We start from the raw sequence: 22,968 nt of genomic DNA on the forward strand, positions 1-22,968 counted from the left end.
AAAAAGACAATTATAATTGTTAGAATTCTCAGAATGAGGGATTGAGGGAATATCCCATATGCAAAATCATAAGGTTTTGATTGTACACAGTCTTTGCTATCTTTATGTTAAATATTCAGAGACCATTTTTGCTTATTCTCTGGTTTTTAACTATGTTCCAATCCATTGTGGATAGGAACTCAGTATAAGTGAGGCATTGGCCCTTGTTATTAATGTGTCATTATGACAAGATGGCATAACAATGGTGACTTTACAGTTAAGTTAAAGAGAATATTTTCTGAAACATGGCTGAGATAATTTCATTACTCCTCCTAGTATCTAATATTTGGAAATGCAGAGCAACCTTTTTGGATGAACTCTTGAATTTCTCTTTCAGTTCGTTTACCTGCCATTTTCTTAGGTATCTAATCACCAGGTATCACAATTCTTCTCTTCTTGTAACTTTAGTTAAGCAATACTGATGGTTTCCTGAAAGAAATAGCTTAACATTTCCCTCTTGACATTTTTTTGAAAGACTCAGATGACCTTTAGATAAGAATCTCAGTTTAACCAGACTCAAGTGAACTCTTAGTACTCCTGATATCCAGATACATTACAATGATATTGTTTTCCTCTTCTATAGGTTAATAGATCACTAAGCATTTCCTCCAATACCACACAGAATTAACCCAGGCCAAGGCACTTGAAGATTTAGGCAAATGTTTGTATTTGTTCTCCTCTTTTTACCAAAGAGAGATTTGAATTTGCCACAGGAAGAGTTATTGTGTAGGGAAAGGCATCTTAGTTCATCCTCCCAAAAAAGAAGGATTTAACCATTTTGTTTTCTTTTTGCTTGCTTGCTTTTTTTTTTTTTTTAGAATTTTATTTTCCAAATTACATGTAAAAGCAAATGCTTTTTGTGATTATCTTTATAAAAGCTATAATGAATTTGAGTCTTCCAGTAGATGGAAATAGCTTTTGGGGTCGAAATTAAGAAATAAAAAGAAAGCCAGAGGGTTACTGGCATTTTTATTTTGGATCTTGGAAGTACAAATCATATTTGGACACTCAATTATATTCACGTATGAGGAAGTGATAGCAAGTGATTCCTTTTGTTTGCTCTGACAGTCTGTAGATGAAAAGTCTTCTGTGGCATGTTTTGAATGTTCTGAAGTTTCCGGCATTGTCAGATATAATGAATGCCATAGTCAGTGTCCAAAGAAAGCTTTAGATAGATTCTAATGAGTTGTAAAATTGAATGCACAGGATGTTTTTATAAATGTCCATTTCACAGAGCTACACGTTATCCAATGATCTGTCATGTTTTCAAAACAGACAGTTACAGACAAAAGAATAATTAACTAGATATAACCTATTCACGGAAGTAATTTCTGTTTTAATTAAAGTAATGCAATTAGCCAGTCTTCTTACATAGAGATACATTTGGCATATTTAGAGTTTAATTTTTGGTATTGAATTTTTTCAAACCCCACTAATTGTGCCAGTTAATTAAACAGTGCCATTATGCAGCATAAAGAAGATTAGGCAGCACCAGTTGTTTATGTCTGTAATCTTTCTTCAACAGGACCGAAGAATGAGTTGTTTCTCTTTTATGGGAAAGGACGCCCAGGAATTGTTAGGGGAATGGACTTGAATACCAAGATAGCTGACGAATACATGATCCCCATAGAAAATCTGGTCAATCCACGTGCTCTGGATTTCCATGCTGAAGCCAATTATATCTATTTTGCTGACACCACCAGCTTCCTAATTGGTCGGCAAAAAATAGATGGGACAGAACGTGAAACCATCCTGAAAGACGGTAGGTAGCTTGGCATTCTGGGTGCATCAATCTTAACCAAAGTCTGAGGCTTTTCTGAAGGAATAAATAGAACTAATGTCAGGAAAAACCTCACCTACCATTCAAGCCTACTTGGTGCTTTGAAAATGTCTGAATGGTTTTTATTTTCCTCACTCATTTGATTTCTCTAACTTTCTAATCTTCATTTTAAAATGTCTACAGTTTTCTGTAGCATGTTAGGCAGAAATCCCATTGTATGATAAGATATATATTTTAAAATATTATTTAGAAGTGGAGGATCTCTGTTAAGAATCTGGCCTTGAAAAACAAAAGTTCAAGGTTGTCACATGAATCAATGAAAAAAATACAAAAGAAGGTGATCTAGCAGTTTCAAATCTCAAAATGTATTATAAAGTGTTAATTATCAAAACTATCTGGTACTGGCCAACAAATAGAGAGGTGGATCAATGAGATAGAATAGGCACAAATTAGACTACAGTAAATGAATATAGTAAGATAATATATGATTAACCCAAAGATCCAAGTTTTTGGAACAAAAATTCATTATCTGACAAAAACTTCTGGAAAAACTAGAAAACAGTATGGCAGAAACTAGGTATAGGCCAACATCTCACACTGTATACAAAAGTCAAAATGGGTGTGTAATTTACACATAAAGGATGATACCATAAGCAGATTAAAAGAGCATTGAATCATTTATCTATCAGATTTATGGGCAGAGAAAGAATTTAGGACCAAAAAAGATATAGATAGTAAAACAAAATATAAAATAGATCATTTTGATTACATAACATTAGAAAATTTTTGTACAAACAAAACAAATATAACCAAGATTTCAAGGGAAGCAGATGACTGGGAAAGAATTTTTGAAACAAATATTTCTGATAAGGGTCTAATTTCTCAATTATATAGAGAACTGAGTGACATTTATAAAAATACAATTCATTCTCCAATTGATAAATTGTCAAAGGATATGAACAGGAAGGTTTCAGACAAACAAATCAAAGCTATCTCTAATCATATGAAAAAAATGTTCTAGATTTCTATTGATCAGAGAAATGCAAATTAAAACAACTCTGAGATATCACCTCATACCTGTCAGAGTGGCAAATATAAGAAAAATGGAAAATACTGGATGTTGGAGGGTATGTGGGAAAGCTGGGATGTTAATCCACTGTTGGTGGAGTTGTGAAAAGATCCAACCATTCTGGAAAGCAATTTGGAACTATGCCCAAAGTGCTATAGAACTGTGCCCACCCTTTGATCTAGCAATAACACTGCTAGGTTTATATCCCAAAGACATGCCCCAAAAGAAAATAAAAGACCTATTTGTACAAGAATATTTATAGCAGCTCTTTTTGTGGTGGCTAAGAATTGAAAATCAAAGGAATGTCCATCAATTGGGGAATGGCTAAACAAGCTATGGCATATGATGGTGATGGAATATTATTGTGCTATAAGAAATGACAAGCAGGATGATTTCAGAAAGTCCTGGAAAGACTTGTATGAACTGATGTATAGTGAAGTGAGCAGAACCCAAAGAACATTGTGCCCAGAGACAGAAATATTGTTTGATGAAGAGCTGTGAGTGACTTAACTATTCTCAACAATACAATTTTCCAAGACCATCCCAAAGGACTACTGATGAAACATACTATCCACCTCCAAAGAAAGAACTGATATTGATGGAACACAGACTGAAGCATGCTATTTTTTATTTTCTTTCATTTTTTCTTTTATTCAAGTTTTTATATAAAATGATATGGTAATGTTTTACATAATCATACATCTATAACCTATTTCTGATTGCTTACTGCTTTACTAGCTGTGTGAATCAGAGCAATATTTAGAGTGTGTGTTCCATGGTTTCCTTATCTATAAGCTATAGAAAATAAAATTAAATCAGTTAACATGCTTGTAGAGGGTTTTTCAAAGCTCAAAGAGTCAATTAAGATGAAATTAATAAATTTTGGCAACTGGCTAGATTAAAAGGAGTGAAGGATGGTTAGTATCTGAAAGAGATCATAAAAAAGGGAAAAGGACCCACATGTACAAAAATATTTATAGCAGTTCTCTTTGTTGTGACAAAGCATTGGAAATTGAGGGAATGCCCATCAATTAGGGAATAGCTGAACAAGTTGTGGTATATGAATGTAATGGAATACTATAGTGCTTTAAGAAATGATCAGCAGGCAGATTTCAGAAAAATCTGGAAAGACTTGAGTGGACAGGTGCGGAGTGAAGTGAGCAGAACCAGGAGAACATTGTACATAGTAACAGAAACATTGGGAGATGATCAATTGTGATAGACCTAACTCTTCTCAGCAATACAATGATTCAAGACAATTCCAAAGAACTCATGATAGAAAATGTTCTTCACATCCAGAAAAAAAAGAACTGTGGACTTTGAATGCAGATTGAGCCATACTGTTTCTATTTTTGCATGTGTTTTTGAGGTTTTTCCCTTTTGTTCTGATTCTTCTTTCACAACATGACTGAAACAGAAATATGTGTAATATGATTATACATATATAACTTAATCAGATGCTTTCTGTCTTGAGGAAGGGGGAGGGAAGATAGGGAGAGAAAAATTTGGAACTAAAAATCTTATGAAAACAAATATGGAAAACTATCTTTGCATGTAACTGGAAAATAACAAAATATTTTTATGTTTAAAGAAAAGGAAGTGAGGGATGGGTAAGGGTAAAATAAATAACTGTTTTCTCTCCATAGTTAATATGAGAATGGTGATACTATTAGCAGAAATGGACAAATGTGTGATGGAAAGTTGCTTAATTCAGATATAGACATCTTGATTTTTTATTGTTAGTGGAATATTTATGTGGAGATGTCTATCAGTCAGTTGGAAATATCTAGAGATTGGCCATAGCTAAAGATGATGATTTATTAATCATTTTGTATAGAAGCCATAGTGTTGTGGAAGTGGATAAGATCACTAAAGAAAAGAGTATAGAGAGAAAAGAAAAAGCAGAGCTTTGGAAAAGAGCACATCATGGCCATAGAATATTAGCAGGAACAACAAGAACAGCTGAAGGAGAAAGTGAAGGACCAGTTATTGAATTATGAGGAGAAGAATGAGAGGACAGTATCACAGATGTTGAGAAAATATAGATCACAGAAAAATGGTGAGTGGCCAGTAGAGTTAATAGCTAAAGTACAGTCAAAAAGTATGAGGAATGAAAAAAGGCTATAGGAATTGTTAAAAAGTCACTAGCACTTTTCGAGAGAGAAATTTTACTGGGGTTTGGGTGACAGAAGTTAGATGACATGGAGTTAACATTAATGGTGAAGATATGGAAGAGCAAATGGTAACTTAGGGGAGTCAAAAAGTTGTACTTTGGTTTTCATTGTACCACAGGGTCCCAGATTCAGAGTTGGAGGAATGCTTAAAGATTATCCAACTAAAACTCTTTTCTTTTACATTGTTTTGTTCTGGACATAGAAGACCTATGAAGCAAGGCCCTAGAGGTGACAGAAATTGATGGAATCAAGAACACAGGTAGAGTGGATAGCCTTGACTAGGAAAGAACCATATCATCTTCTGAGACAAGAAGATAACAGATTAATCTAAATGACGATCAGTAAGGCAGGATATGAGTTCATCTGCTAAGAAAGATGAGGAAATGAAGTATTAATTGAGTTTTTGGAAATAAGAGTGTTTAAAACATTGTATTGGGGAAAATGATAGCAGATTGATAAAAGATTTGTGAAAGGACCTTAACCTTGAAGGAATGGTTGAGATAAGGTAGTATGGTGATTCAAGAGTTGAAGAAGAGAAAGCAGAAAGGTGGTACTCCGAAGAGTTGGGTAATATCATGTCAGGAAAGACAATTCCAAGGAATTGAAGGATTAACTAAGGGCAAAAAAGGGATCATTAAATTTTATGTTCAATGGAAAATGAAGCAAGAATAGAGATGATGGACTAAGATAATAGGGAAGGGCAATAGATTGTGATAAGGGAAAAGAGTAGTACTGATAGGATAAAAGGCATAGTCTTACTAAGGATATAGTAAAGGCCAAAGGAAGAGTTTGTCATCAGAATTCAAAATCTTAGGAGTTAAGGCAGTTCAGAATTTCATGAGATCTGCTGTCCAAGAATCAGTTCATAGATACTATCACCAAATTGGCCATAAGGTGGAGAGACTGAGGGGCCACATGGTACAGTGCAGATAGGACACTGAATTCACAAGTCCAGAAGAACTAGGTTCAAAAACACTATTAGCTGCATTTCCCTGGAAAAATCACTTAACCCCTTTTACTAAAATTTTTCTCATCTGTAAAATAAAGATATTGGATGTTATGGCCTCTAAAATTCATTCTAACTCTATATATGTAGTTGAATTTAACCCAAGTATTCAAATTACTTGAAGATGTATTCATTCCAGTTCTATTCCTCCACCTTCCCTTGCTCCCAATCAAATCGTGACAGCTTCTAAACTCTGATTTCATGTTTCACCTAATTATAACAACTTTGACTACAGTGGTATCTCATCAGTAAGATGAGTGGTGCAAGGTAGCCCAAACAGGCAGCAGAGATCCATTTTAATAGCCATCTGGCTGCCAAGGAGATCTGGGCAGGGTCAATGTGGCACTCTGAAGGTTGTGAAAGCATTTGCAGATTTTCACACCTAAAATGCATCAAATTTCTTACTATTCCTTTAGCAAGGGACATCTTATTTTTTTTATTTTAGCTGCCAAATAGAACAGGTTTTCAATTGCTTTTCTCACCTGTAAGAAAGCAGCGATCTCAGTTAAGATAGAAACAAAAAAAATCTGAATAGTCATTTGCCTGTGATGAATGACAATTTTTCAAGACTTAGATCAAGCCTTTCCAATTCTGTCTAGAATCAGGGTTAGAAACCTACTACACTACTTGTTCTTTAGGATAACGAGGCTGTGTGTGAAAGCCATACTTTCCCTGCCAGTCAAAGGAGTTTGACTTAAACATAAGCCTGGTCAAAGGCACTTTGCCTTGGTTGGGGTTACTCTGGCTCCTGCCTGCCTTTCCACATTTCATAATGACCTTCAATATGGATCTCTTGACAATCTAAAACATATTTTCATTCCACTTTACTCTTTTTTCTTGGTTCTTCAATTTCTCCCTAGAATTTAACACCTTCTTTTCCCCACTTTGTTGTATGTCACACTCACACTTAAGACACAGATGTGTGCCTCCCATCCCAACCAACACTTCCTAATTGTGGGCAATCAACTTAGCTACCCTAAGGCCAGGTCACTAATGCTACAGCTTGACTAAAACTTTGCTACTCTGCCTGGACTCCTGAAAATTGTTAAGAAATTCACAAATGTTATAACTTTTTCCACACCCTGAACTTAACCTTATAAGGGTAGATTGCTTCAGAGAAGAAGCAATACATGTTTTATTCATTTTTTTTTCATTAGAGGTTCTACCACGTGCCAAGGGTAATACTCCATTTTGGCAAGTGACTCATTAGACCGAGGATTCTGTTTGAGTATCATGGACCTCTTTCTTCTCTCTTTCTTTCTGTTTGTTTGTTTTTGTTTTTGTTTTGTGGTGCAATGGGGGTTAAGTGGCTTGCCCAGGATCACACAGATAGTAATGTCAAATGTCTGAGGCCTGATTTGAACTCAGGTCTTCCTAAATCCAGGGCCAGTGCTTTATCCACTGTACCACCTAGCTGCCCCTGTGGACCTCTTCAGTAACTCATGAAATTTATGGGTTTGTTTTCAGAATAATATTTTTCAGGTGCATTAAATAAAATGCATATGATTAAAGAGAAAACAATTATATTTAAATATAGTCATTGAATATTGTAAAAACAAGTTCATGGGCTCCAAGTTAAGAAATTCTGCCTTAAACTTGAGAGAAATGTTGTGCCAGGATAAATCTGAACATTGAAGATAAGGATTTTGAGGGAAGATTAGAATTTGCTTTTCAGTCCTTAAGTACCATAGATTAAGGAAAATTAATAGAAGAAAACACACATGGGACTAGGAATTAGGAGTTGGGAAGAGGAAGGAAAAGACCTATCAAAGCCATGATATGAAAAATATAACTATATTATCAGATTATTTGGAAACAAAAAGTTTATCTGTGATTTGTCATGCTAAAATCATTCAATAATCCCTCTTCCTTTAACATTTACTTATGTCAGCCTCTGTCATACAATAACCTCCAAAGGATTCTCTTATCTTCTTCCATGGGCCACATTAAATTAAGGGGGCCACATGAAAAATGAGAAACAGAGCCTTATTCCTTGTCTGAGATGAGATGGGGTAGGGATAAATAGTAGAGTCGGTTATGGGGGGAAACCACACAAGTCACCAGTGAATGATCTTTTTGATTGTTTGTTTTGGTTTGTTTTGGGTTTATTCTTTTTGTAAAGTATCTGTCAGAGACAGCTTTCTTTTCTGGGCATGATCTACTAACCCTGTTTTCTCTTTAATCTGCTTAATCTACTCCATTGTGGGTATGTACAGAAAACATTACTGTCTATACAACACTTCTCAAGAACTTGAGGGCATAATTCTGTAGGATAGCATTGGTAGAATCCTTCTACTTATAGTGGAAAGAGCACTGTATTTAGAATTGAGAAACCATAATTCAAATCCAAGTTTAGACACTTGGAATTTATGTGATACTGAGCAAATAATTTAACTTCACTGGGTTTCAGTTTCCTCATCTGTAAGTGAGGGAAAGGGACACTTTTTTTTTTTGAAAGGGACACTTTTAATGTCTACATCACAGGGCTTTTGTGAGGAATGAACTTGGCAAATCTTGTGGGTAAATGTAAATATGAGTTATTTTGATGTTGCTATTCTGTGTAATGTTCTCTTCTCAGGCCCATATCTTTGTTGTTATTCAGTTGTAGGTCCTAGAGGCTCACCCATTCTATGAATCTCCACCAGATAAGGATTCTGTGAAACTCTGATCAAAATGGATCCATTACAAGAATTTGTGAAACAGAAGGTTGTTATATAGTAAATAGGGTAATTCTAGCAGCTAATCCATGGGGCTCATCATCTGAGTAGTGGGGTGCCACTGTCTCTCTACCAGTTTCTGGGAAGGTTTCTTGATATATAGTTTTCAGGAAGATAGGTAAGCCTATTCTCTGCATGTAAGGACTCCTCAGAGGTTAAAATTACCACTGACTTCCCTTCCATCCTCTTTGGTTTCCTTGTAGTTTTATTTCAAGCTATTGTGGTAAGCCTCTAATTCTCCCAGGTAGTCTTGAACTGTAGGGACATAGAATAAATGAAGAAAAGAAAAAAGTGATCAAATCCCTTCACTCTTCCCCCACCCTAAATGTAATATAGTGCTAGATCTTGTCAATTCCATCCTTATAACATCTTTCATATACTCTCCCTTTTCTTTAACACAGCCATTACCCTGGTATATAACCTCACATCTAAACTATTAAAACAGTTGATCTTCTTTCAAGTCCCTCCACACCCAAGTCTACCATCTATATTCAGCTGCCAAAGTGATCTTTCTGTAGTCTAGTCTGACTATCCTATCTCCTCTGTTCAATAAAGTCCAGTGATTGTCTATTACCTCTGGGATAAATATAAAATCCTCCCTTTGTCTTTTAAAGCCCTCATAACTTTGCTCCTTCCTCTCTCCCCAGTCTTCTTGTACCTTATTCTATTTTTTCATACCTTATTCCCTTTTATATAATCTATGTTCCATTAACTCTTTCCTTCTTTTTGTTCTTCCAACCAGAACCAATATCTTCTGACTGCACATTTTCACTGGTTCCTTATACCTGGACCTCTCTTCCTTCTTATGTCTACTTCTTTGCTTCCCTGATTTTCTTCATTCCCCAGGTAAAATCCAACCTTCTACAAGAAACCTTTCCCAAACTTCCTTAATCATAGTGCCTTGCCTTTGGGATTCCTGAGAATTTATCCTGCCTATATCTTGTTTGTTAATAGTTGTTTGCATGTTGTCTCTTTCATTAGATTATGAACTCCTTGAAGGTAAGAACAGTTTTTACTTTTCTTTGTGTCCCAAAATTTTTTTCAGTGCCTGGCACATATTAGGAGCTTAGTAAATACTTGTTGACTTGCTTTATATAAATGACTATATTTTAGGTGAAGAGTATATTGCATTATTATAATTTATTTTTGTTGTTTGGTTGTATTCAACTTTTCATGATGCCATTTTGGATTTTTTGGCAGAGATACTGGAGTGGTTTGCCTTTTACTTCTTTTTTTTTGCAGGGCAATGGGGGTTAAGTGACTTGCCCAGGGTCACACAGCTAGTAAGTGTCAAGTGTCTGAGGTCAGATTTGAACTCAGGTACTACTGAATCCAGGGCCAGTGCTTTATCTACTGTGCCACCTAGCCACCCCCACCTTTTACTTCTCTAGCTAATTTTACAGATGAGGAATCAGACAAACATTCCTAAGTGACTTGCCCAGGATCAAAGAGCTAGTAAGTGTCTGAGACTTGATTTGAACTTGGGTCTTTCTGATTCCAAGCCTGGTATTCTATCCACTAAGCTACCTAGCTTTCCCATTATTGTAATAGAATTAAGTAATGGGAAGCCTATTTACTTAGTTATTTAGATGTGCCCAGTTTTTGTTTGAAGCCAAAGTTCCTATTCCTTTTGGGGGGCAGGGTGTTGTAGTTCCTCTGGTAGTCTAGTGAAGTCTGTGGTCCCCCTTTCAAAGTAATGTCTTCAAGTGCATAAAAGGCATAAAATTATAAAGGAAACTAATCATTTTGAAATAATTATCAAAATACTTTTTTAAACAAAAAGTTCATGGACCCAATTTAATGATCTTAGATTTAAAGGTTTTGTGCATTTTTTTTCCTGTATATTGGTCTAGGAATGGGAATCCAGGTGAGTAACATAACATGGAAAGTTAAACCTTGAGCTGAATAGCTACAATTTTCACAGTCTAAACATAAGATTAAACTAGAGACCTTTGTTAGAGTTGATATGGGAAAAAAAAAAGCAACTACACAACCAAAATATTTGATTTGAGAGGAGGTAGGAGTCCTGGTTTATGTTGAGGAGGGGAGGCATTCTAGCACAGAAGAGGAAATCATTTTTGGCCAGAGTTATCTACTACTACCAAATTAATATATCCCTTTGATGAGACCAGAGATATGACTAAATCCCCCATCAGTTACATGATGAGTTTAGAGGATCTGGCAGAGATAGAACAAGCCTTCAGGCTTCCCCATGGGTCCTTGGCCTGTATATAAATGATATTTAGTCTGGAATTGCCAGAAGCTATTGTTTTCTACCCTTGGCAATCAAAAGTACTGGTGACAGTATGTAATTCTTTGAATAGGCTAACATGGCTGACTGCTGGCTTGTCGTGGTACAGGTGAAACCCATCCATTAAACCTCTTTGGGGGATACACAGGCAAGAATTGGACTTTAAGGTCCTATCAAAAATTGCCATTCATCCTCTTGCCTCCTCTATACCTCCTCACCCCCCCCACCTTGCTTCAACATCGAATGTGGGAATTGAAATGCGGACAAATTGTCCCTTAGCTAGCAGATCGGCTCTGAGAGATATATATCTTCATATTTATGATCAATAAGTGGGTTTGTCAGAGCAAATGATCTGTTGAATGTCTAGGTTTCATTTTTTAAAAGTATATCTGTCCAGTAGTTGCTGTGTCTTGATTGGAAGTAGAGATGAAATTAAATCTACTATAATATTTCCCAGAAGATCCCAAATTGGCAGAGATGACAATCTGATGATGCTCTAGGTTCTTATACTTAGTGTGAACAATTGTCCTGAGCCCTTAAGATAGTACCTCTGTGTTTCATATGGAAGCTCTTCAGCTAGGTGGCATAGTGGATAAAATTCCAGACTAGAGTCAGAAAGACAAGCCAATTAACATTTATCAGCCTCTCATTTCTAAAAAACAAGGTGGGGGAAGATTGGGAATCTGGCTTCTTTTATTAAAATTTTAAATAGTATTTTTCTAATTAACATGGAAAATAATTTTAGGATTTGGGTTTCTTTGAATTTGAGTTCCAAATTCTCTTCCTGCCACCCTTCCCAAGATGGCAAGTAATTTCAAGATATAAAATTTCCCCTAACTGCTTTTGGCTGCATCCCATAAGTTTTTGTATATTGTCTCATTTTTGTCATTCTCTTTGATAAAGTTATTGCTTCTATGATTTGCTGCTTGACCCATTCATTCTTTAGGAAGACATTGTTTATTTTCTAATTAATTTTAAGTCTATCTTTCCATGTCTCTTTATTACGTGTGATTTTTATTGCATCATGATCTGAAAAGGATGCATTTACTATTTCTTCCTTTCTAATTTGACTGTGAAGTTTTTTGTGCCCTAATACATGATCAATTTCTGTGTACATGCCATGTACGATTGAAAAAAGGTATATTCCTTTCTATCCTCATTCAGTGCTCTACAAAGGTCTATCATATCTAACTTTTCTAAAATTCTATTCACTTTAACTTATTTCTTATTTAGTTGTGGTTAGATTTATCTAGTTCTGAGAGGGAGAAGTTAAGATCCCCCACCAGTATAGTTTTTCTATGTCCTCTTGTAACTCACTTAACTTCTCCTCTAAGAATTTGGATGCTATTCCACTTGGTGCATATATGCTTAGTTTTGATATTAGTTTTTTGTCTATAGGAACTTGTAGCAAGATGCAGTTTGCTTTCTTATCTCTTTTAATTAGATCTATTTTTGCTTTTGCTTTGTCTGAGGTAAGGATTGCTCTCACTACTTTGTTTTTATTTCAGCTGAAGCATAATATATTCTGCTCCAACCTTTTTACTCTGTGTGTATGTCAATGCTTCAAATATGTTTCTTGCAAACAACATATTGTAGGATTCTGGGTTTTAATCCACTCTGCAATTCACTTCCATTTTATGGGAGAGTTCATCTGATTCACATTCACAGTTATGGGTACTAATTCTGTTTTTCCCTTCATCCTATTTTCCCCTTTGTTTATACTTTTCTTTCTTCTTTCACCCTATTCCTCCTCATCAGTGTTTTGCTTCTGACCACTACCTCCCTCAATCTGTTCTCTCTTTTATCAGCCGCCCTGCATTTGCTTTTCCCTTTCCTTCCCTGCTTCTGTCCTCCCTTCTATCAGTGCCCCCCTTTTCTCCTTACCCTTCTGTATCCCTAAAGGGTAAGCTAAATTTCTTTATCCAAATTAGTGTATATATTATTCCCTTTGAGCCAAATAAAATGAGAGTAAGGTTGAAACAGTGCTCACCCCTCCTTTCTTTCCCTCTATTGTAATGTTTTTTTTTTGTGTGTGTGTGTGATTCTTCATGTGATGTAATTTACCCCATCTCACCTCCCCTTTCCTCTCCTCCTTCTAAACTCCTTTTTTTCACTGCTTATTTTTTAAATCATCACATCAAAGTCAATTTATACCAATACCCTCTCTGTATACTCCTATCTACCCAAATCAAGATATAGTTCTCAAGAGTTACAAGTATTATTAGGGATATATATGGTTTAACCTTATAGATGTAATGATTGGAATGATGCCACCTACTGGAGACTTGCTGTGGGAAAGCTCCGCCATGAGGAAAATGCCTCAGAGGCATTGTGGCTTTTCCTTGGAGTCAGGAAATGACGTTTACTCATGGGTGCTGTCTATCAAGGCTACCAGCCAATCAACTTGAGGAGCCTCCTATTTTCTGGGAGGAGACAGGAAGGAGGAAAGGGAGCCTGTGCGGAGAGCTCTCGGGCTTTTGGGTTCCTGACTTGGTGGTGGTGGTGGCAGAGGACTTCACAGGAAATTTGAGGAAAGATAGGAATGCCAGGTGTTGGAATTCTGTTCTCAATCTTTTTCTTTCTATTTTCCAATAAACCCTTAAAAACCTAAACTCGTTTTATCAGTGATTTTAGTCAGTTTCCCCAAAAACTGGGGAAACAGATTAGAATCCACATTTAGAATCTTAAATTACATATAGAATAATTTTTTTTTCCTGTTTACCTTTTTATACTTCTCTTGAGTCTTGTATTTGAAGATCAATTTTTTTGTTCATTTCTTGTCTTTTTAATAGGAAAACTTGAAAGTCCCCTATTTCATTGAATGTCCATCTTTTTCCCTGAAAGATCATGTTCAATCTTGCTGGATAGTTGATTTTTGGTTGCAATCCAAGCTCCTTTGCCTTCCATAATATCATATTCTAAGCCCTCCAATACTTTGATGTTGAAGCTGCCAGGTCCTTTGTAATCACGTCTTTGACTCCATGATACTAAAATGGTTTCTTTCTAGCTGCTTGTAGTATTTTCTTCTTCACCTGATAATTATGGAATTTGGCTACAATACTTAGAGTTTTCCTTTTGGGGTCTCTTTCAGGGGGTGATTGGCAGATTCTTTCAATGATGATTTTATCCCCTGATTTTACAATATCAGGGCAGTTCTCCTTGAAAATTTCCTGGAATATGATGTCTAGACTCTTTATTGATCATGGCTTTTAGGTAGTCCAATAATTCTTAAATTATGTCTCCTGGATCTATTTTCCAGGTCATTTGTCTTTCTGATGAGGAATTTCAGTTTCTTCTCTTTTTTCATTCTTTTGATTCTGTTTGACTGATTCCTGGTGTCTCATGGAGTCATTAGCTTCCACCTGCCCAATTCTAATTTTTAAGGCATTATTTTCTTAAGTAAGCTTTTGTACCACCATTTGGCCAATGTTTTTCCCCAATTGGCTAATTGTATTTTTTTTGTAATTTAATTGTTAACTCATTTCTCTCATTTCTTTTCCCATTTTTTCTTATTCTTCTATTTGATTTTTAAAATACTTTTTGAGCTCTTTCAAGAAGACTTTTTGGTCTTGAGACCAATTCTTCCCCCTTGAAGCTTCACATGTTGTCATTTTGATAGTATTGTCCTCATATGAATTTATGTTTTGGTCTTCCCTTTCAGCATAGAAGCTCTCAATGTTAAGTATCCTTTTCTGTTTCTTACTCATATTTTAGCCTATATTTTGACTTTTAAAGTTGAGGTCTGTTCCTGGAGTACAGGGGCCACTGTTGCAAGCTTCTTGTGTTGAGCATAGGGGCCTGGTCACTGGCTTTCTGCTCTGAGGCCTCTGGGGCTTGTGGATTCATCACCAGTCTGGGTTTGCTCCCTGGATGGAAAGAAATTACAGATAGATTATATATGGGTAATCATGAAAAACATATTTTTATATTAGTGATGATATTAAAGAGAACACCGACCAAAACCAAAATAAACAAAGAAAGTGAAAAATAGTATGTTTCAAACAGCATTCAGACTCCAAATGTTCTTTCTTTAAAGCTGGATAGTATTTTACATTATAAGTCCTTTGGAATTATCTTGGAACATTGTATTTCTGAAAATAGCTAAGTATATCACAGTTGATCATCCTTGCAATATTGCTGTTGTGTACAATGTTTTATGTCCTGATTCTGCTCATTTCACTCTACATCAGTTCATATAGTCTTTCCAAGATTTTCTGAAAGCATTCTGCTTGTCATTTCTTATAGCACAAAATTATTCCATCAAAATAGTTTTCCAAAACTTCTTTAGCCTTTCTCCAATTGATGCACATCCCTTCAATTTCCAATTCTTTGCCACCACGAAGAGAGCAGCTATAAATATTTTTGTACAAAGGTCCTTTTTATTTTATTTTTTTTGTATCTTTTGGGATAAAGACCTAGTAAGTAGTGTTATTGCTGGTCAAAGGGCATACACAGATTTGTTGCCCTTTGGGCATAGTTTCAAATTGCTCTATAGAATGGTTAGATCAGTCCACAATTTCATCAGCAGTGCATTGTGTCCCAATTTTCCTACATCTTCTCTAACACTTATTCTTTTCCTTTTCTGACATACTAGCTAATCTGATAGGTGTGATGTGGTACTCCAGAATTGTTTTAATTTGCATTTATCTAATCATTAATTATTTAGAGCATTTTTTTCAGAAGACTATAGCATTGATTTCTTTGTCTGAAAAATGACTATTCACATCTTTTGACCTTTTATAAGTTGGAAAATGATTTTATTCTTATAAATTTGACTAGGCTCTCTAAAATATGAGAAATGAAGCTGTTATGACATAGTTGCTTTAAAAAAATTCTCCCAGTTTTCTTCCTTCTTTCCAGTCTTTGCAGCATTGGGTCTGTTTGTGCAAAACTTTTTTAAAATTAATATAATCAAAATTATCCATTTTTCATCTTGTACTGCTTTCTATCTCCTGCTTAGCCATAAATTATTCCCTTGTTCATAAATCTTAAGCTATTTAATGCTCCCCTAATTTGTTTATGGTTTCACCTCTTATGTCTAAATCCTATAACTTTTTTGACATTGTCTTAGTATATTGTGCGAGTTGTTTGTCTAAACCTAATTTCTACCACACTATTTTCCAGTTTTCCAAGCTATATTAATAAAATACTGAGTTTTTGTCCCAAAATCTTGAATCTTTGGCTTTATCAAACACTAGATTGTAACAGTCATTTATTACAATGTCTTGTGTGCCTAATGTATTCCACTGGTCCATTACTCTATTACTTAGCCAATGCCAGATTATTCTGGTGATTATTACTTTATAATATAGTTTGAGATGTGGTATGACTAGGCCACCTTCCTTAACATTTTTCCCCAATAGTTCCATTAATATTCTTGACCTTTTTTTTCTTCCAGATAAATTTTGTTATTATTTTTATGCTCCATAAAATAATTTTGATAGTTTGAATGCACTGAATAAGTAAATTAATTTAGGTAGAATTGACATTTTTATTATATTGGTTCAGTCTACTCACTAACCCTATTTTTTCCAGTTATTCAGAAGTGACTGTGTGGAAAAGTGTTTTGTAATTGTATTCATATAGTTCCTGCGTTTGTCTTAGCAGGTTGACTCCCAGCTATTTTATATTGTCTACAGTTATTTAAAATGCAATTTTCTTTTAATTTTTTGCTGCTGGCCTTTTTTGGTAATATATAGAAATGCTGCTGACTTCTATGTGTTTGTTTTATGTCCTATGACTTTGCTAAAGTTGCTAATTATTTGCACTAGTTTGTTTTCTTTTTTACCCAATTCTCTGGCATTCTCTAGGTATGTCATCATATAATGTGAAAAGAGAGATAATTTTGTTTCACTACTGCCTATTCTAATTCCTTCAAATTCTTCATCTTGTCTTATACCTAGCATTTGTAGTACAATATTAAATGATACTGGTGATAAGGGGAGTACTTGCTTCATCCCTGATCTTATTGGGAAGGCTTGAACCTATTATATATAATGTTTATTTGTGGTTTTAGATACCACTTATCAGTTTAAGAAAAGTTCAATTTATTCCTATGCTTTCTAGTGTCTTTATTAATCAGTTATTAATATTCATTTCTCTCAGTATTTAATTGAGGATTTTTTATTTTTCTTCTTCTAGTTTTTTTTTTAATCTACCCCTACCCTTTTCCTTTTTTTGGATGTAAGCATATCAAAAATGAGTTATATATGTATGATTATATAAAACATTACCACATTAGTCATTTTGTATAAGAAAACTTGAATAAAAGAAAAAATGAAAGAAAGTGAAATTTTTTGTTTTACTATCTATATCTTTTTTGGTCCTAAATTCTTCCTCTGCCCATAAATCTGATAGATAAATTATTCCATGCTCTTTTAATATGCTTATGGTATCATCCTTTATGTGTAAATTACATACCCATTTTGACCTTATTTTAGTATACATTGTGAGATGTTGGTCTATACCTAGTTTCTGCCATACTATTTTCCAGTTTTTCCAGAAGTTTTTGTCAAATAATGCATTTTTGTTCCAAAAGCTTGTATCTTTGGGTTTATCATACATTAGATCATTATCATGTAATTTGTACCTATTCTATTCCACTGATCCATCTCTCTATTTCTTGGCCAGTACCAAACAGATTGCTTTGATAATTACCACTTTATAATACAGTTTGATATCTGGTACTACTAGACCACCTTCTTTTTTATTTTATTTTCATTGATTCCCATGACATCCTTGAACTTTTGTTTTTCCAGATGAATTTTGTTGTTATTTTTTCTATATCTATAAAAATATTTTTCATAGTTTGGTTGTTATTGCACCAAATAAATAAATTAACTTAGGTAGGATTGTCATTTTTGTTATATTGGCTGGGCCTACCCATGAGCAATTCATATTTTTCCAGTTTTTTAGATATGACTTTATTTGGGTGACAAGTGTTTTGTAGTTCTGGTCATATAGTTACTGGGTTTGTCTTGGTAGGTAGATGCCCAAGTATTTTATATTGACCACAGTTATTTTAGATGGAATTTCTTTTTCTATCTAAAATGCTGGTGATTTATGTGTGTTTATTTTGTATCCTGCAAACTTGCTAAAGTTAATAATTTTAAGAAGCTTTTTAGTTGATTCTCTAGAATTTAAGTATAACATCATTTCATCTGCAAAGAGTGATAGCTTTGTTTCCTCATTACCTACTCTAATTCTTTTAATTTCTTTTTCTTCTCTTATTCCTATAGCTAAAATTTCTAGTACAATATTAAATAATAGAGGTGATAATGGGTATCCTTGCTTCACCCCTGTTTGTATTGGGAAGGCATCTAGCTTGCCCCTATTTCAGATAATGCTTGCTGATGCTTTTAGATTAATAGTACTTATCATTTTAAGGCAAGCTCCTTTTATTCCTATGCTCTCTAGTGTTTTTAATAGGCATTGGTACTGTATTGTTTCAAAGGCCTTTCCTGCTTCTATTGAGATATTTATATGATTTCTGTTGCTTTTTTTATAGATATAGTTAATTATGCAATAGTTTTCCTAACATTGAACCAGTCCTGTATTTCTGGTATAAATCCTACCTGTTCATTGTGTATGATCCATGAGATTTATTGATGTTATCTTTTTGCTAGCATTGTATTTAAAATTTTTGCATCAATATTCATTAGGGTGATTGGTCTATAATTTTCTTTCTCTGTTTTGGCTCTTCCTGGTTTGATTATATTTATATCATAAAAGAAATTTGGCAGGACTCCTTTACTTACTTTTTTCAAATAATTTTATATAGTGTTGGGATTAATTGTTCTTTAAATATTTGGTAGAATTCACTTGTGAATCCATCTGGTCCTGGGGATTTTTTTCTTAGGAAGTTCATTGATGGCTTGTTCAATTTCTTTTTCTAAGATTGAATTGTTTAAATATTTTATTTTTTCTTTTAATCTGGTTAATATATATTTTTCTATTTATTCACAGATTTCATTTAAATTGGCAAATTTATTGGCAAATAATTGGGCAAAATAGTTCCAAATAATTTGTCTTAATTTCCTTTTCATTCACAGTGAATTCACCCCTCTCTCTTTTTTTTTTTTTTTTTTTTTTAGTGAGGCAATTGGGGTTAAGTGACTTGCCCAGAGTCACACAGCTAGTAAGTGTTAAGCGTCTGAGGCCGGATTTGAACTCAGGTACTCCTGACTCCAGGGCCGGTTCTCTATCCACTGTGCCACCTGGCTGCCCCCACCCCTCTCATTTTTGATAGTAATAATTAGGTTTTCTTCTTTCCTTTTTTTGATCAAATTAACCAATGGTTTATCAATTTTACTATTTTTTTCATAAAATGAGCTTCTAGTTTTATTTATTAATTCAATGGTTTTCTTATCTCACCTTTGATTTTTAAGATTTCCAATTTGGAGTTTAGTTGGAGATTTTTAATTTGTTCATTTTCTAGGGTTTTTTGTTGTTTTTTGTTTGTTTTAGTTGCATGCCCAATTCATTGATCTGCTTTTTCTCTATTTTATTGATGTAAGCAGTAAGTGATAAAAATTTTCCCCTAAGTACCACTTTGGCTACATCCCATAAATTTTGATATGTTTTCTCCTCATTGTCATTTTCATTAATGAAATCATCAATCGTTTCTTTGACTCAGTCTTTGACCCACTTGATTTTTTTAGGATCAGATTATTTAATTTCTAACTTATTTATTTTTTTGTGAGGCAATTGGTGTTAAGTGACTTGCCCTTGGTCACAGAGCTAGTAAAAGTCAAGTGTCTGAAGATAGATTTGAACTCAGGTCCTCCTGACTCCAGGACCAGTGCTGTATCCACTGCACCAACTAACTGCTCCTCCAATTGATTTTTAATCTCTCTTTCAGTTGTCCATTACTGAAAGTCATTTTTATTGCATTATGATCTGAAAAGGATGTGTTTACTATTTCTGCTTTTCTGCATCTGGCTGTAAGGTTTTTATATTCTAATACATGGTCAATTTTTGTGTAGGCCACATGTACTACTGAGAAGAAGGTATATTCCTTTTTATTCCCATTCAGTTTTCTCCAGTGATCTACTATATCTAATTTTCAAGAAATTTATTCATTTCCTTAACTTCTTTCTTGTTTATTTTTTGGTTAGATTTATCCAGTTCTGAGAGGGGAAGGTTAAGGTCCCCCACTAGGTTAGTTTTATTATCTATTTCCTCCATTCAACTTCTCCTACAAAAATTTAGGTGCTATACCTTTTGGTGCATATATGTTAAGTGTTGATATGACTTCATTATCTATGGTACCTTTTAGCAAGAGTTTCTTTATCTCTTTTAACTGGATCTGTTTTTGCTTTTGCTTTGTCTGAAATCATGATTGCTATCCCAGCTGTATTTGCTTCAGCTGAAGCCTAATAGATTCTGTTTCAGCCTCTTATGTGTGCCTTATGTGGAACTCTCTCCTTCAAATGTGCTACTTGTAAACAACACATTGTAGGATTTGGGTTTTTAATCCATTCTGCTATCCACTTCTGTTTAATGGGTGAGTTCATTCAGGACCTTGCTGGTGATTTGCCCCAGACTCAGAGCACTTTTCAGTCTCCCTGCTGTGAGACCATAAGCTACTGCTGCTGCTTCTATTGGACCTCACTTCCCTCCACCTAGATAAGACAGTCCTTTCCTGACACACTTGTAGGCTCTTTCCCTGCTCCTGGAATGATTCAGAAGTGTTTTTTATTGGTTTAGAGGGGAAATTTGGGAGAGCTCCAGAGGGTTGTTTCCTCACTACACCATCTTGGCAACAGAAATCTAATCCAATATTTGTATGTGTTGGGGGGGGCAGGCAATGAGGGTTAAGTGACTTGCCCAACATGACACAGCTAGTAAGTGTCAAGTGTCTGAGGTGGGATTTGAACTCAGGCCCTCCTGAATCCAGAGCTGGTGCCACATAGCTGCCACCTTAATCCAATAATTCTTAAATTATATCTCCTTAATCTGTTTTGTAGGTCATTTTTTCCCCAGAGAGTTCACATTTTCTTCTCTTTCTTTAGTCTTTCATTTTGTTGATTATTTCTTGCTTTCTCATGAAGTAATTAGTTTCTACTTGCCCAATTATAAATTTTAAGTAAGTATTTTCTTCAGTGAGTGTTTGTACCTCTATTTCCATTTGCCAATTTTACTTTTTAAAGGAGTGGTTTTCTTCAATGAGTTTTTGTACCACTTTCCATTTGGTCAATTCTGAATTTTAAAGATTTCTTCTCTTCAGTGCATTTTTCAGTGCCTTTTAAAACATTTAGCCTATTCTGTTTTTTGAGGTGTTACTTTCTCCAGTATTTTTGTGCCTCCTTTACCAAACTGTTGATTCATTCTTGCATGACTTTCATTTCTTTCACCCATTTTTCCTTTGTCTCTCTTATTTGATTTTTGAAACCCTTTATGAGTTCTTCCAGGATCTGAGATCAATTCACATTTTTTCTTTGAGCCTTTACATGTAGCTGTTTAGATCTCATTATCTTCTGATTTTGTGTTTTGTTCTTCCCTGTCACCATAGTACCTTTCTATAATGAGTTTCTTTTTTTTAATGTTTTTTTTTCATTTTCCCAGCATTTTTATTCACTTTTAAATTTATGTTAAAATTAGTCTCTATTCCTAAGGTAGAGTGGGCAATGTCTGAAACTTCAGGCTTTTTGTGTTGCTATGTTCAGAGCTAGTTATGGAGTTCTCTAAGTTTCAGTTCTTCCAAGGTGGATTGATCTATAAAGTGGTGTGCCAATGTTCTCCTGGCTTTTGCTCTGGTCTGTGAGTGACCACAGACACTGTTTTCCATTCTGGAACTGTGAGCAGTGTCATTTCTCCTGCTTATCACCCTCCTTGCCCTACTACTAAAACTCAGAACCTCAGAGATCAATAAAACAGAACCTTGCACCCATTACCAGTAAAGGAACTCCTGCAATCTTCTTCTCACCAATTTTATGACCCCCTTATGGTTTGTGGGCTGAGAACTCTGGAGACTGTAATTACTGCAACTGATTCAGTTGTTACCTAAGGCCTGCTGCTTGTTAACTGGATCATGACTTGTGTTGTACTGTTCTTTACTCTTATCCTAGTGAGTCATACATTTCTTGGTGACCTTCTAAATTGTCTTTGGCTGGAAAATTATTTCACCCTGTCCTTTTTGTTGGTTCTGTTGCTCTGGAATTCATTTTGAGGCATTATTTTAATAGCTGTTTGAAGAGCAATTGGGGAGAGTTCAGGCAAGTCCCTGTATTTACTCTGCTATCTTGCCTCTGACCCCAACTCAGTGTTTTCAAATGTCCCTTATAGTTCTAAATATATGTTCCTCCTCCTATATTGTAGTTCTTCTGTGGTAGTCTTATAATTCAAATATATATGTGGATAGAGAAGAGTCCACAAAACTAAGGCTGTGCTCTTTTACAGATATACTTGTATACCCCACAATAATAACCAGTGTTTACATTATATACATCCATCAATATGTTAACCTATTAAGTGTTTAGTCTATCTATTAGCCTTTAAATGTTCCAGAAATATAATTTCCTTTTTTAATCAGCATTTTTCCAATTTAACAAATAGGCTTTGGAGGATGGTATGGATCAATTTGGCACGACAGGTTGAATTTGATTATTAGATGAGAATATCATCAAAATAAACATCACCCTTTACTACAACAATCATAAGGTAACATAATTACATCTATCCTTTAAGTAGAAACAGCAAACTTGGTTCCAAAGAAAAGATAAGAAAATGCAGCTGTCTTTCTTCTTTGCAGAGGTAATGTACTATGGCTGCTGAACATTATAAATTCAGTTGGACTCAGTTGATGTGTTTGTGAGTTTAGCCAAACTTCTTTATTTTCTCTCTTTTTACAAATTATTCCTTACTGTAGGAGAGAAAAGTATTGTATATTTTAAAATATGATATATAAATAAAAATATAAGAAAGAAGTGTT

The 22,968-nt window shown here is 34.7% G+C and overlaps 1 protein-coding gene across 1 annotated transcript in view; it reads left to right on the forward strand.

The window, feature by feature from the left end:
- LRP1B (LDL receptor related protein 1B) overlaps window positions 1-22,968 on the forward strand; it is a 2,279,180-nt gene that overhangs the window by 1,210,751 nt on the left and 1,045,461 nt on the right. Inside the window, 1 exon segment of the mRNA XM_043994810.1 lies at window positions 1,565-1,801. Within this exon segment, the coding sequence (XP_043850745.1) occupies window positions 1,565-1,801 (237 nt within the window).

This window comes from Dromiciops gliroides, chromosome 3, assembly GCF_019393635.1.
Source record: "Dromiciops gliroides isolate mDroGli1 chromosome 3, mDroGli1.pri, whole genome shotgun sequence".
Taxonomy (NCBI): Eukaryota; Metazoa; Chordata; class Mammalia; order Microbiotheria; family Microbiotheriidae; genus Dromiciops; species Dromiciops gliroides.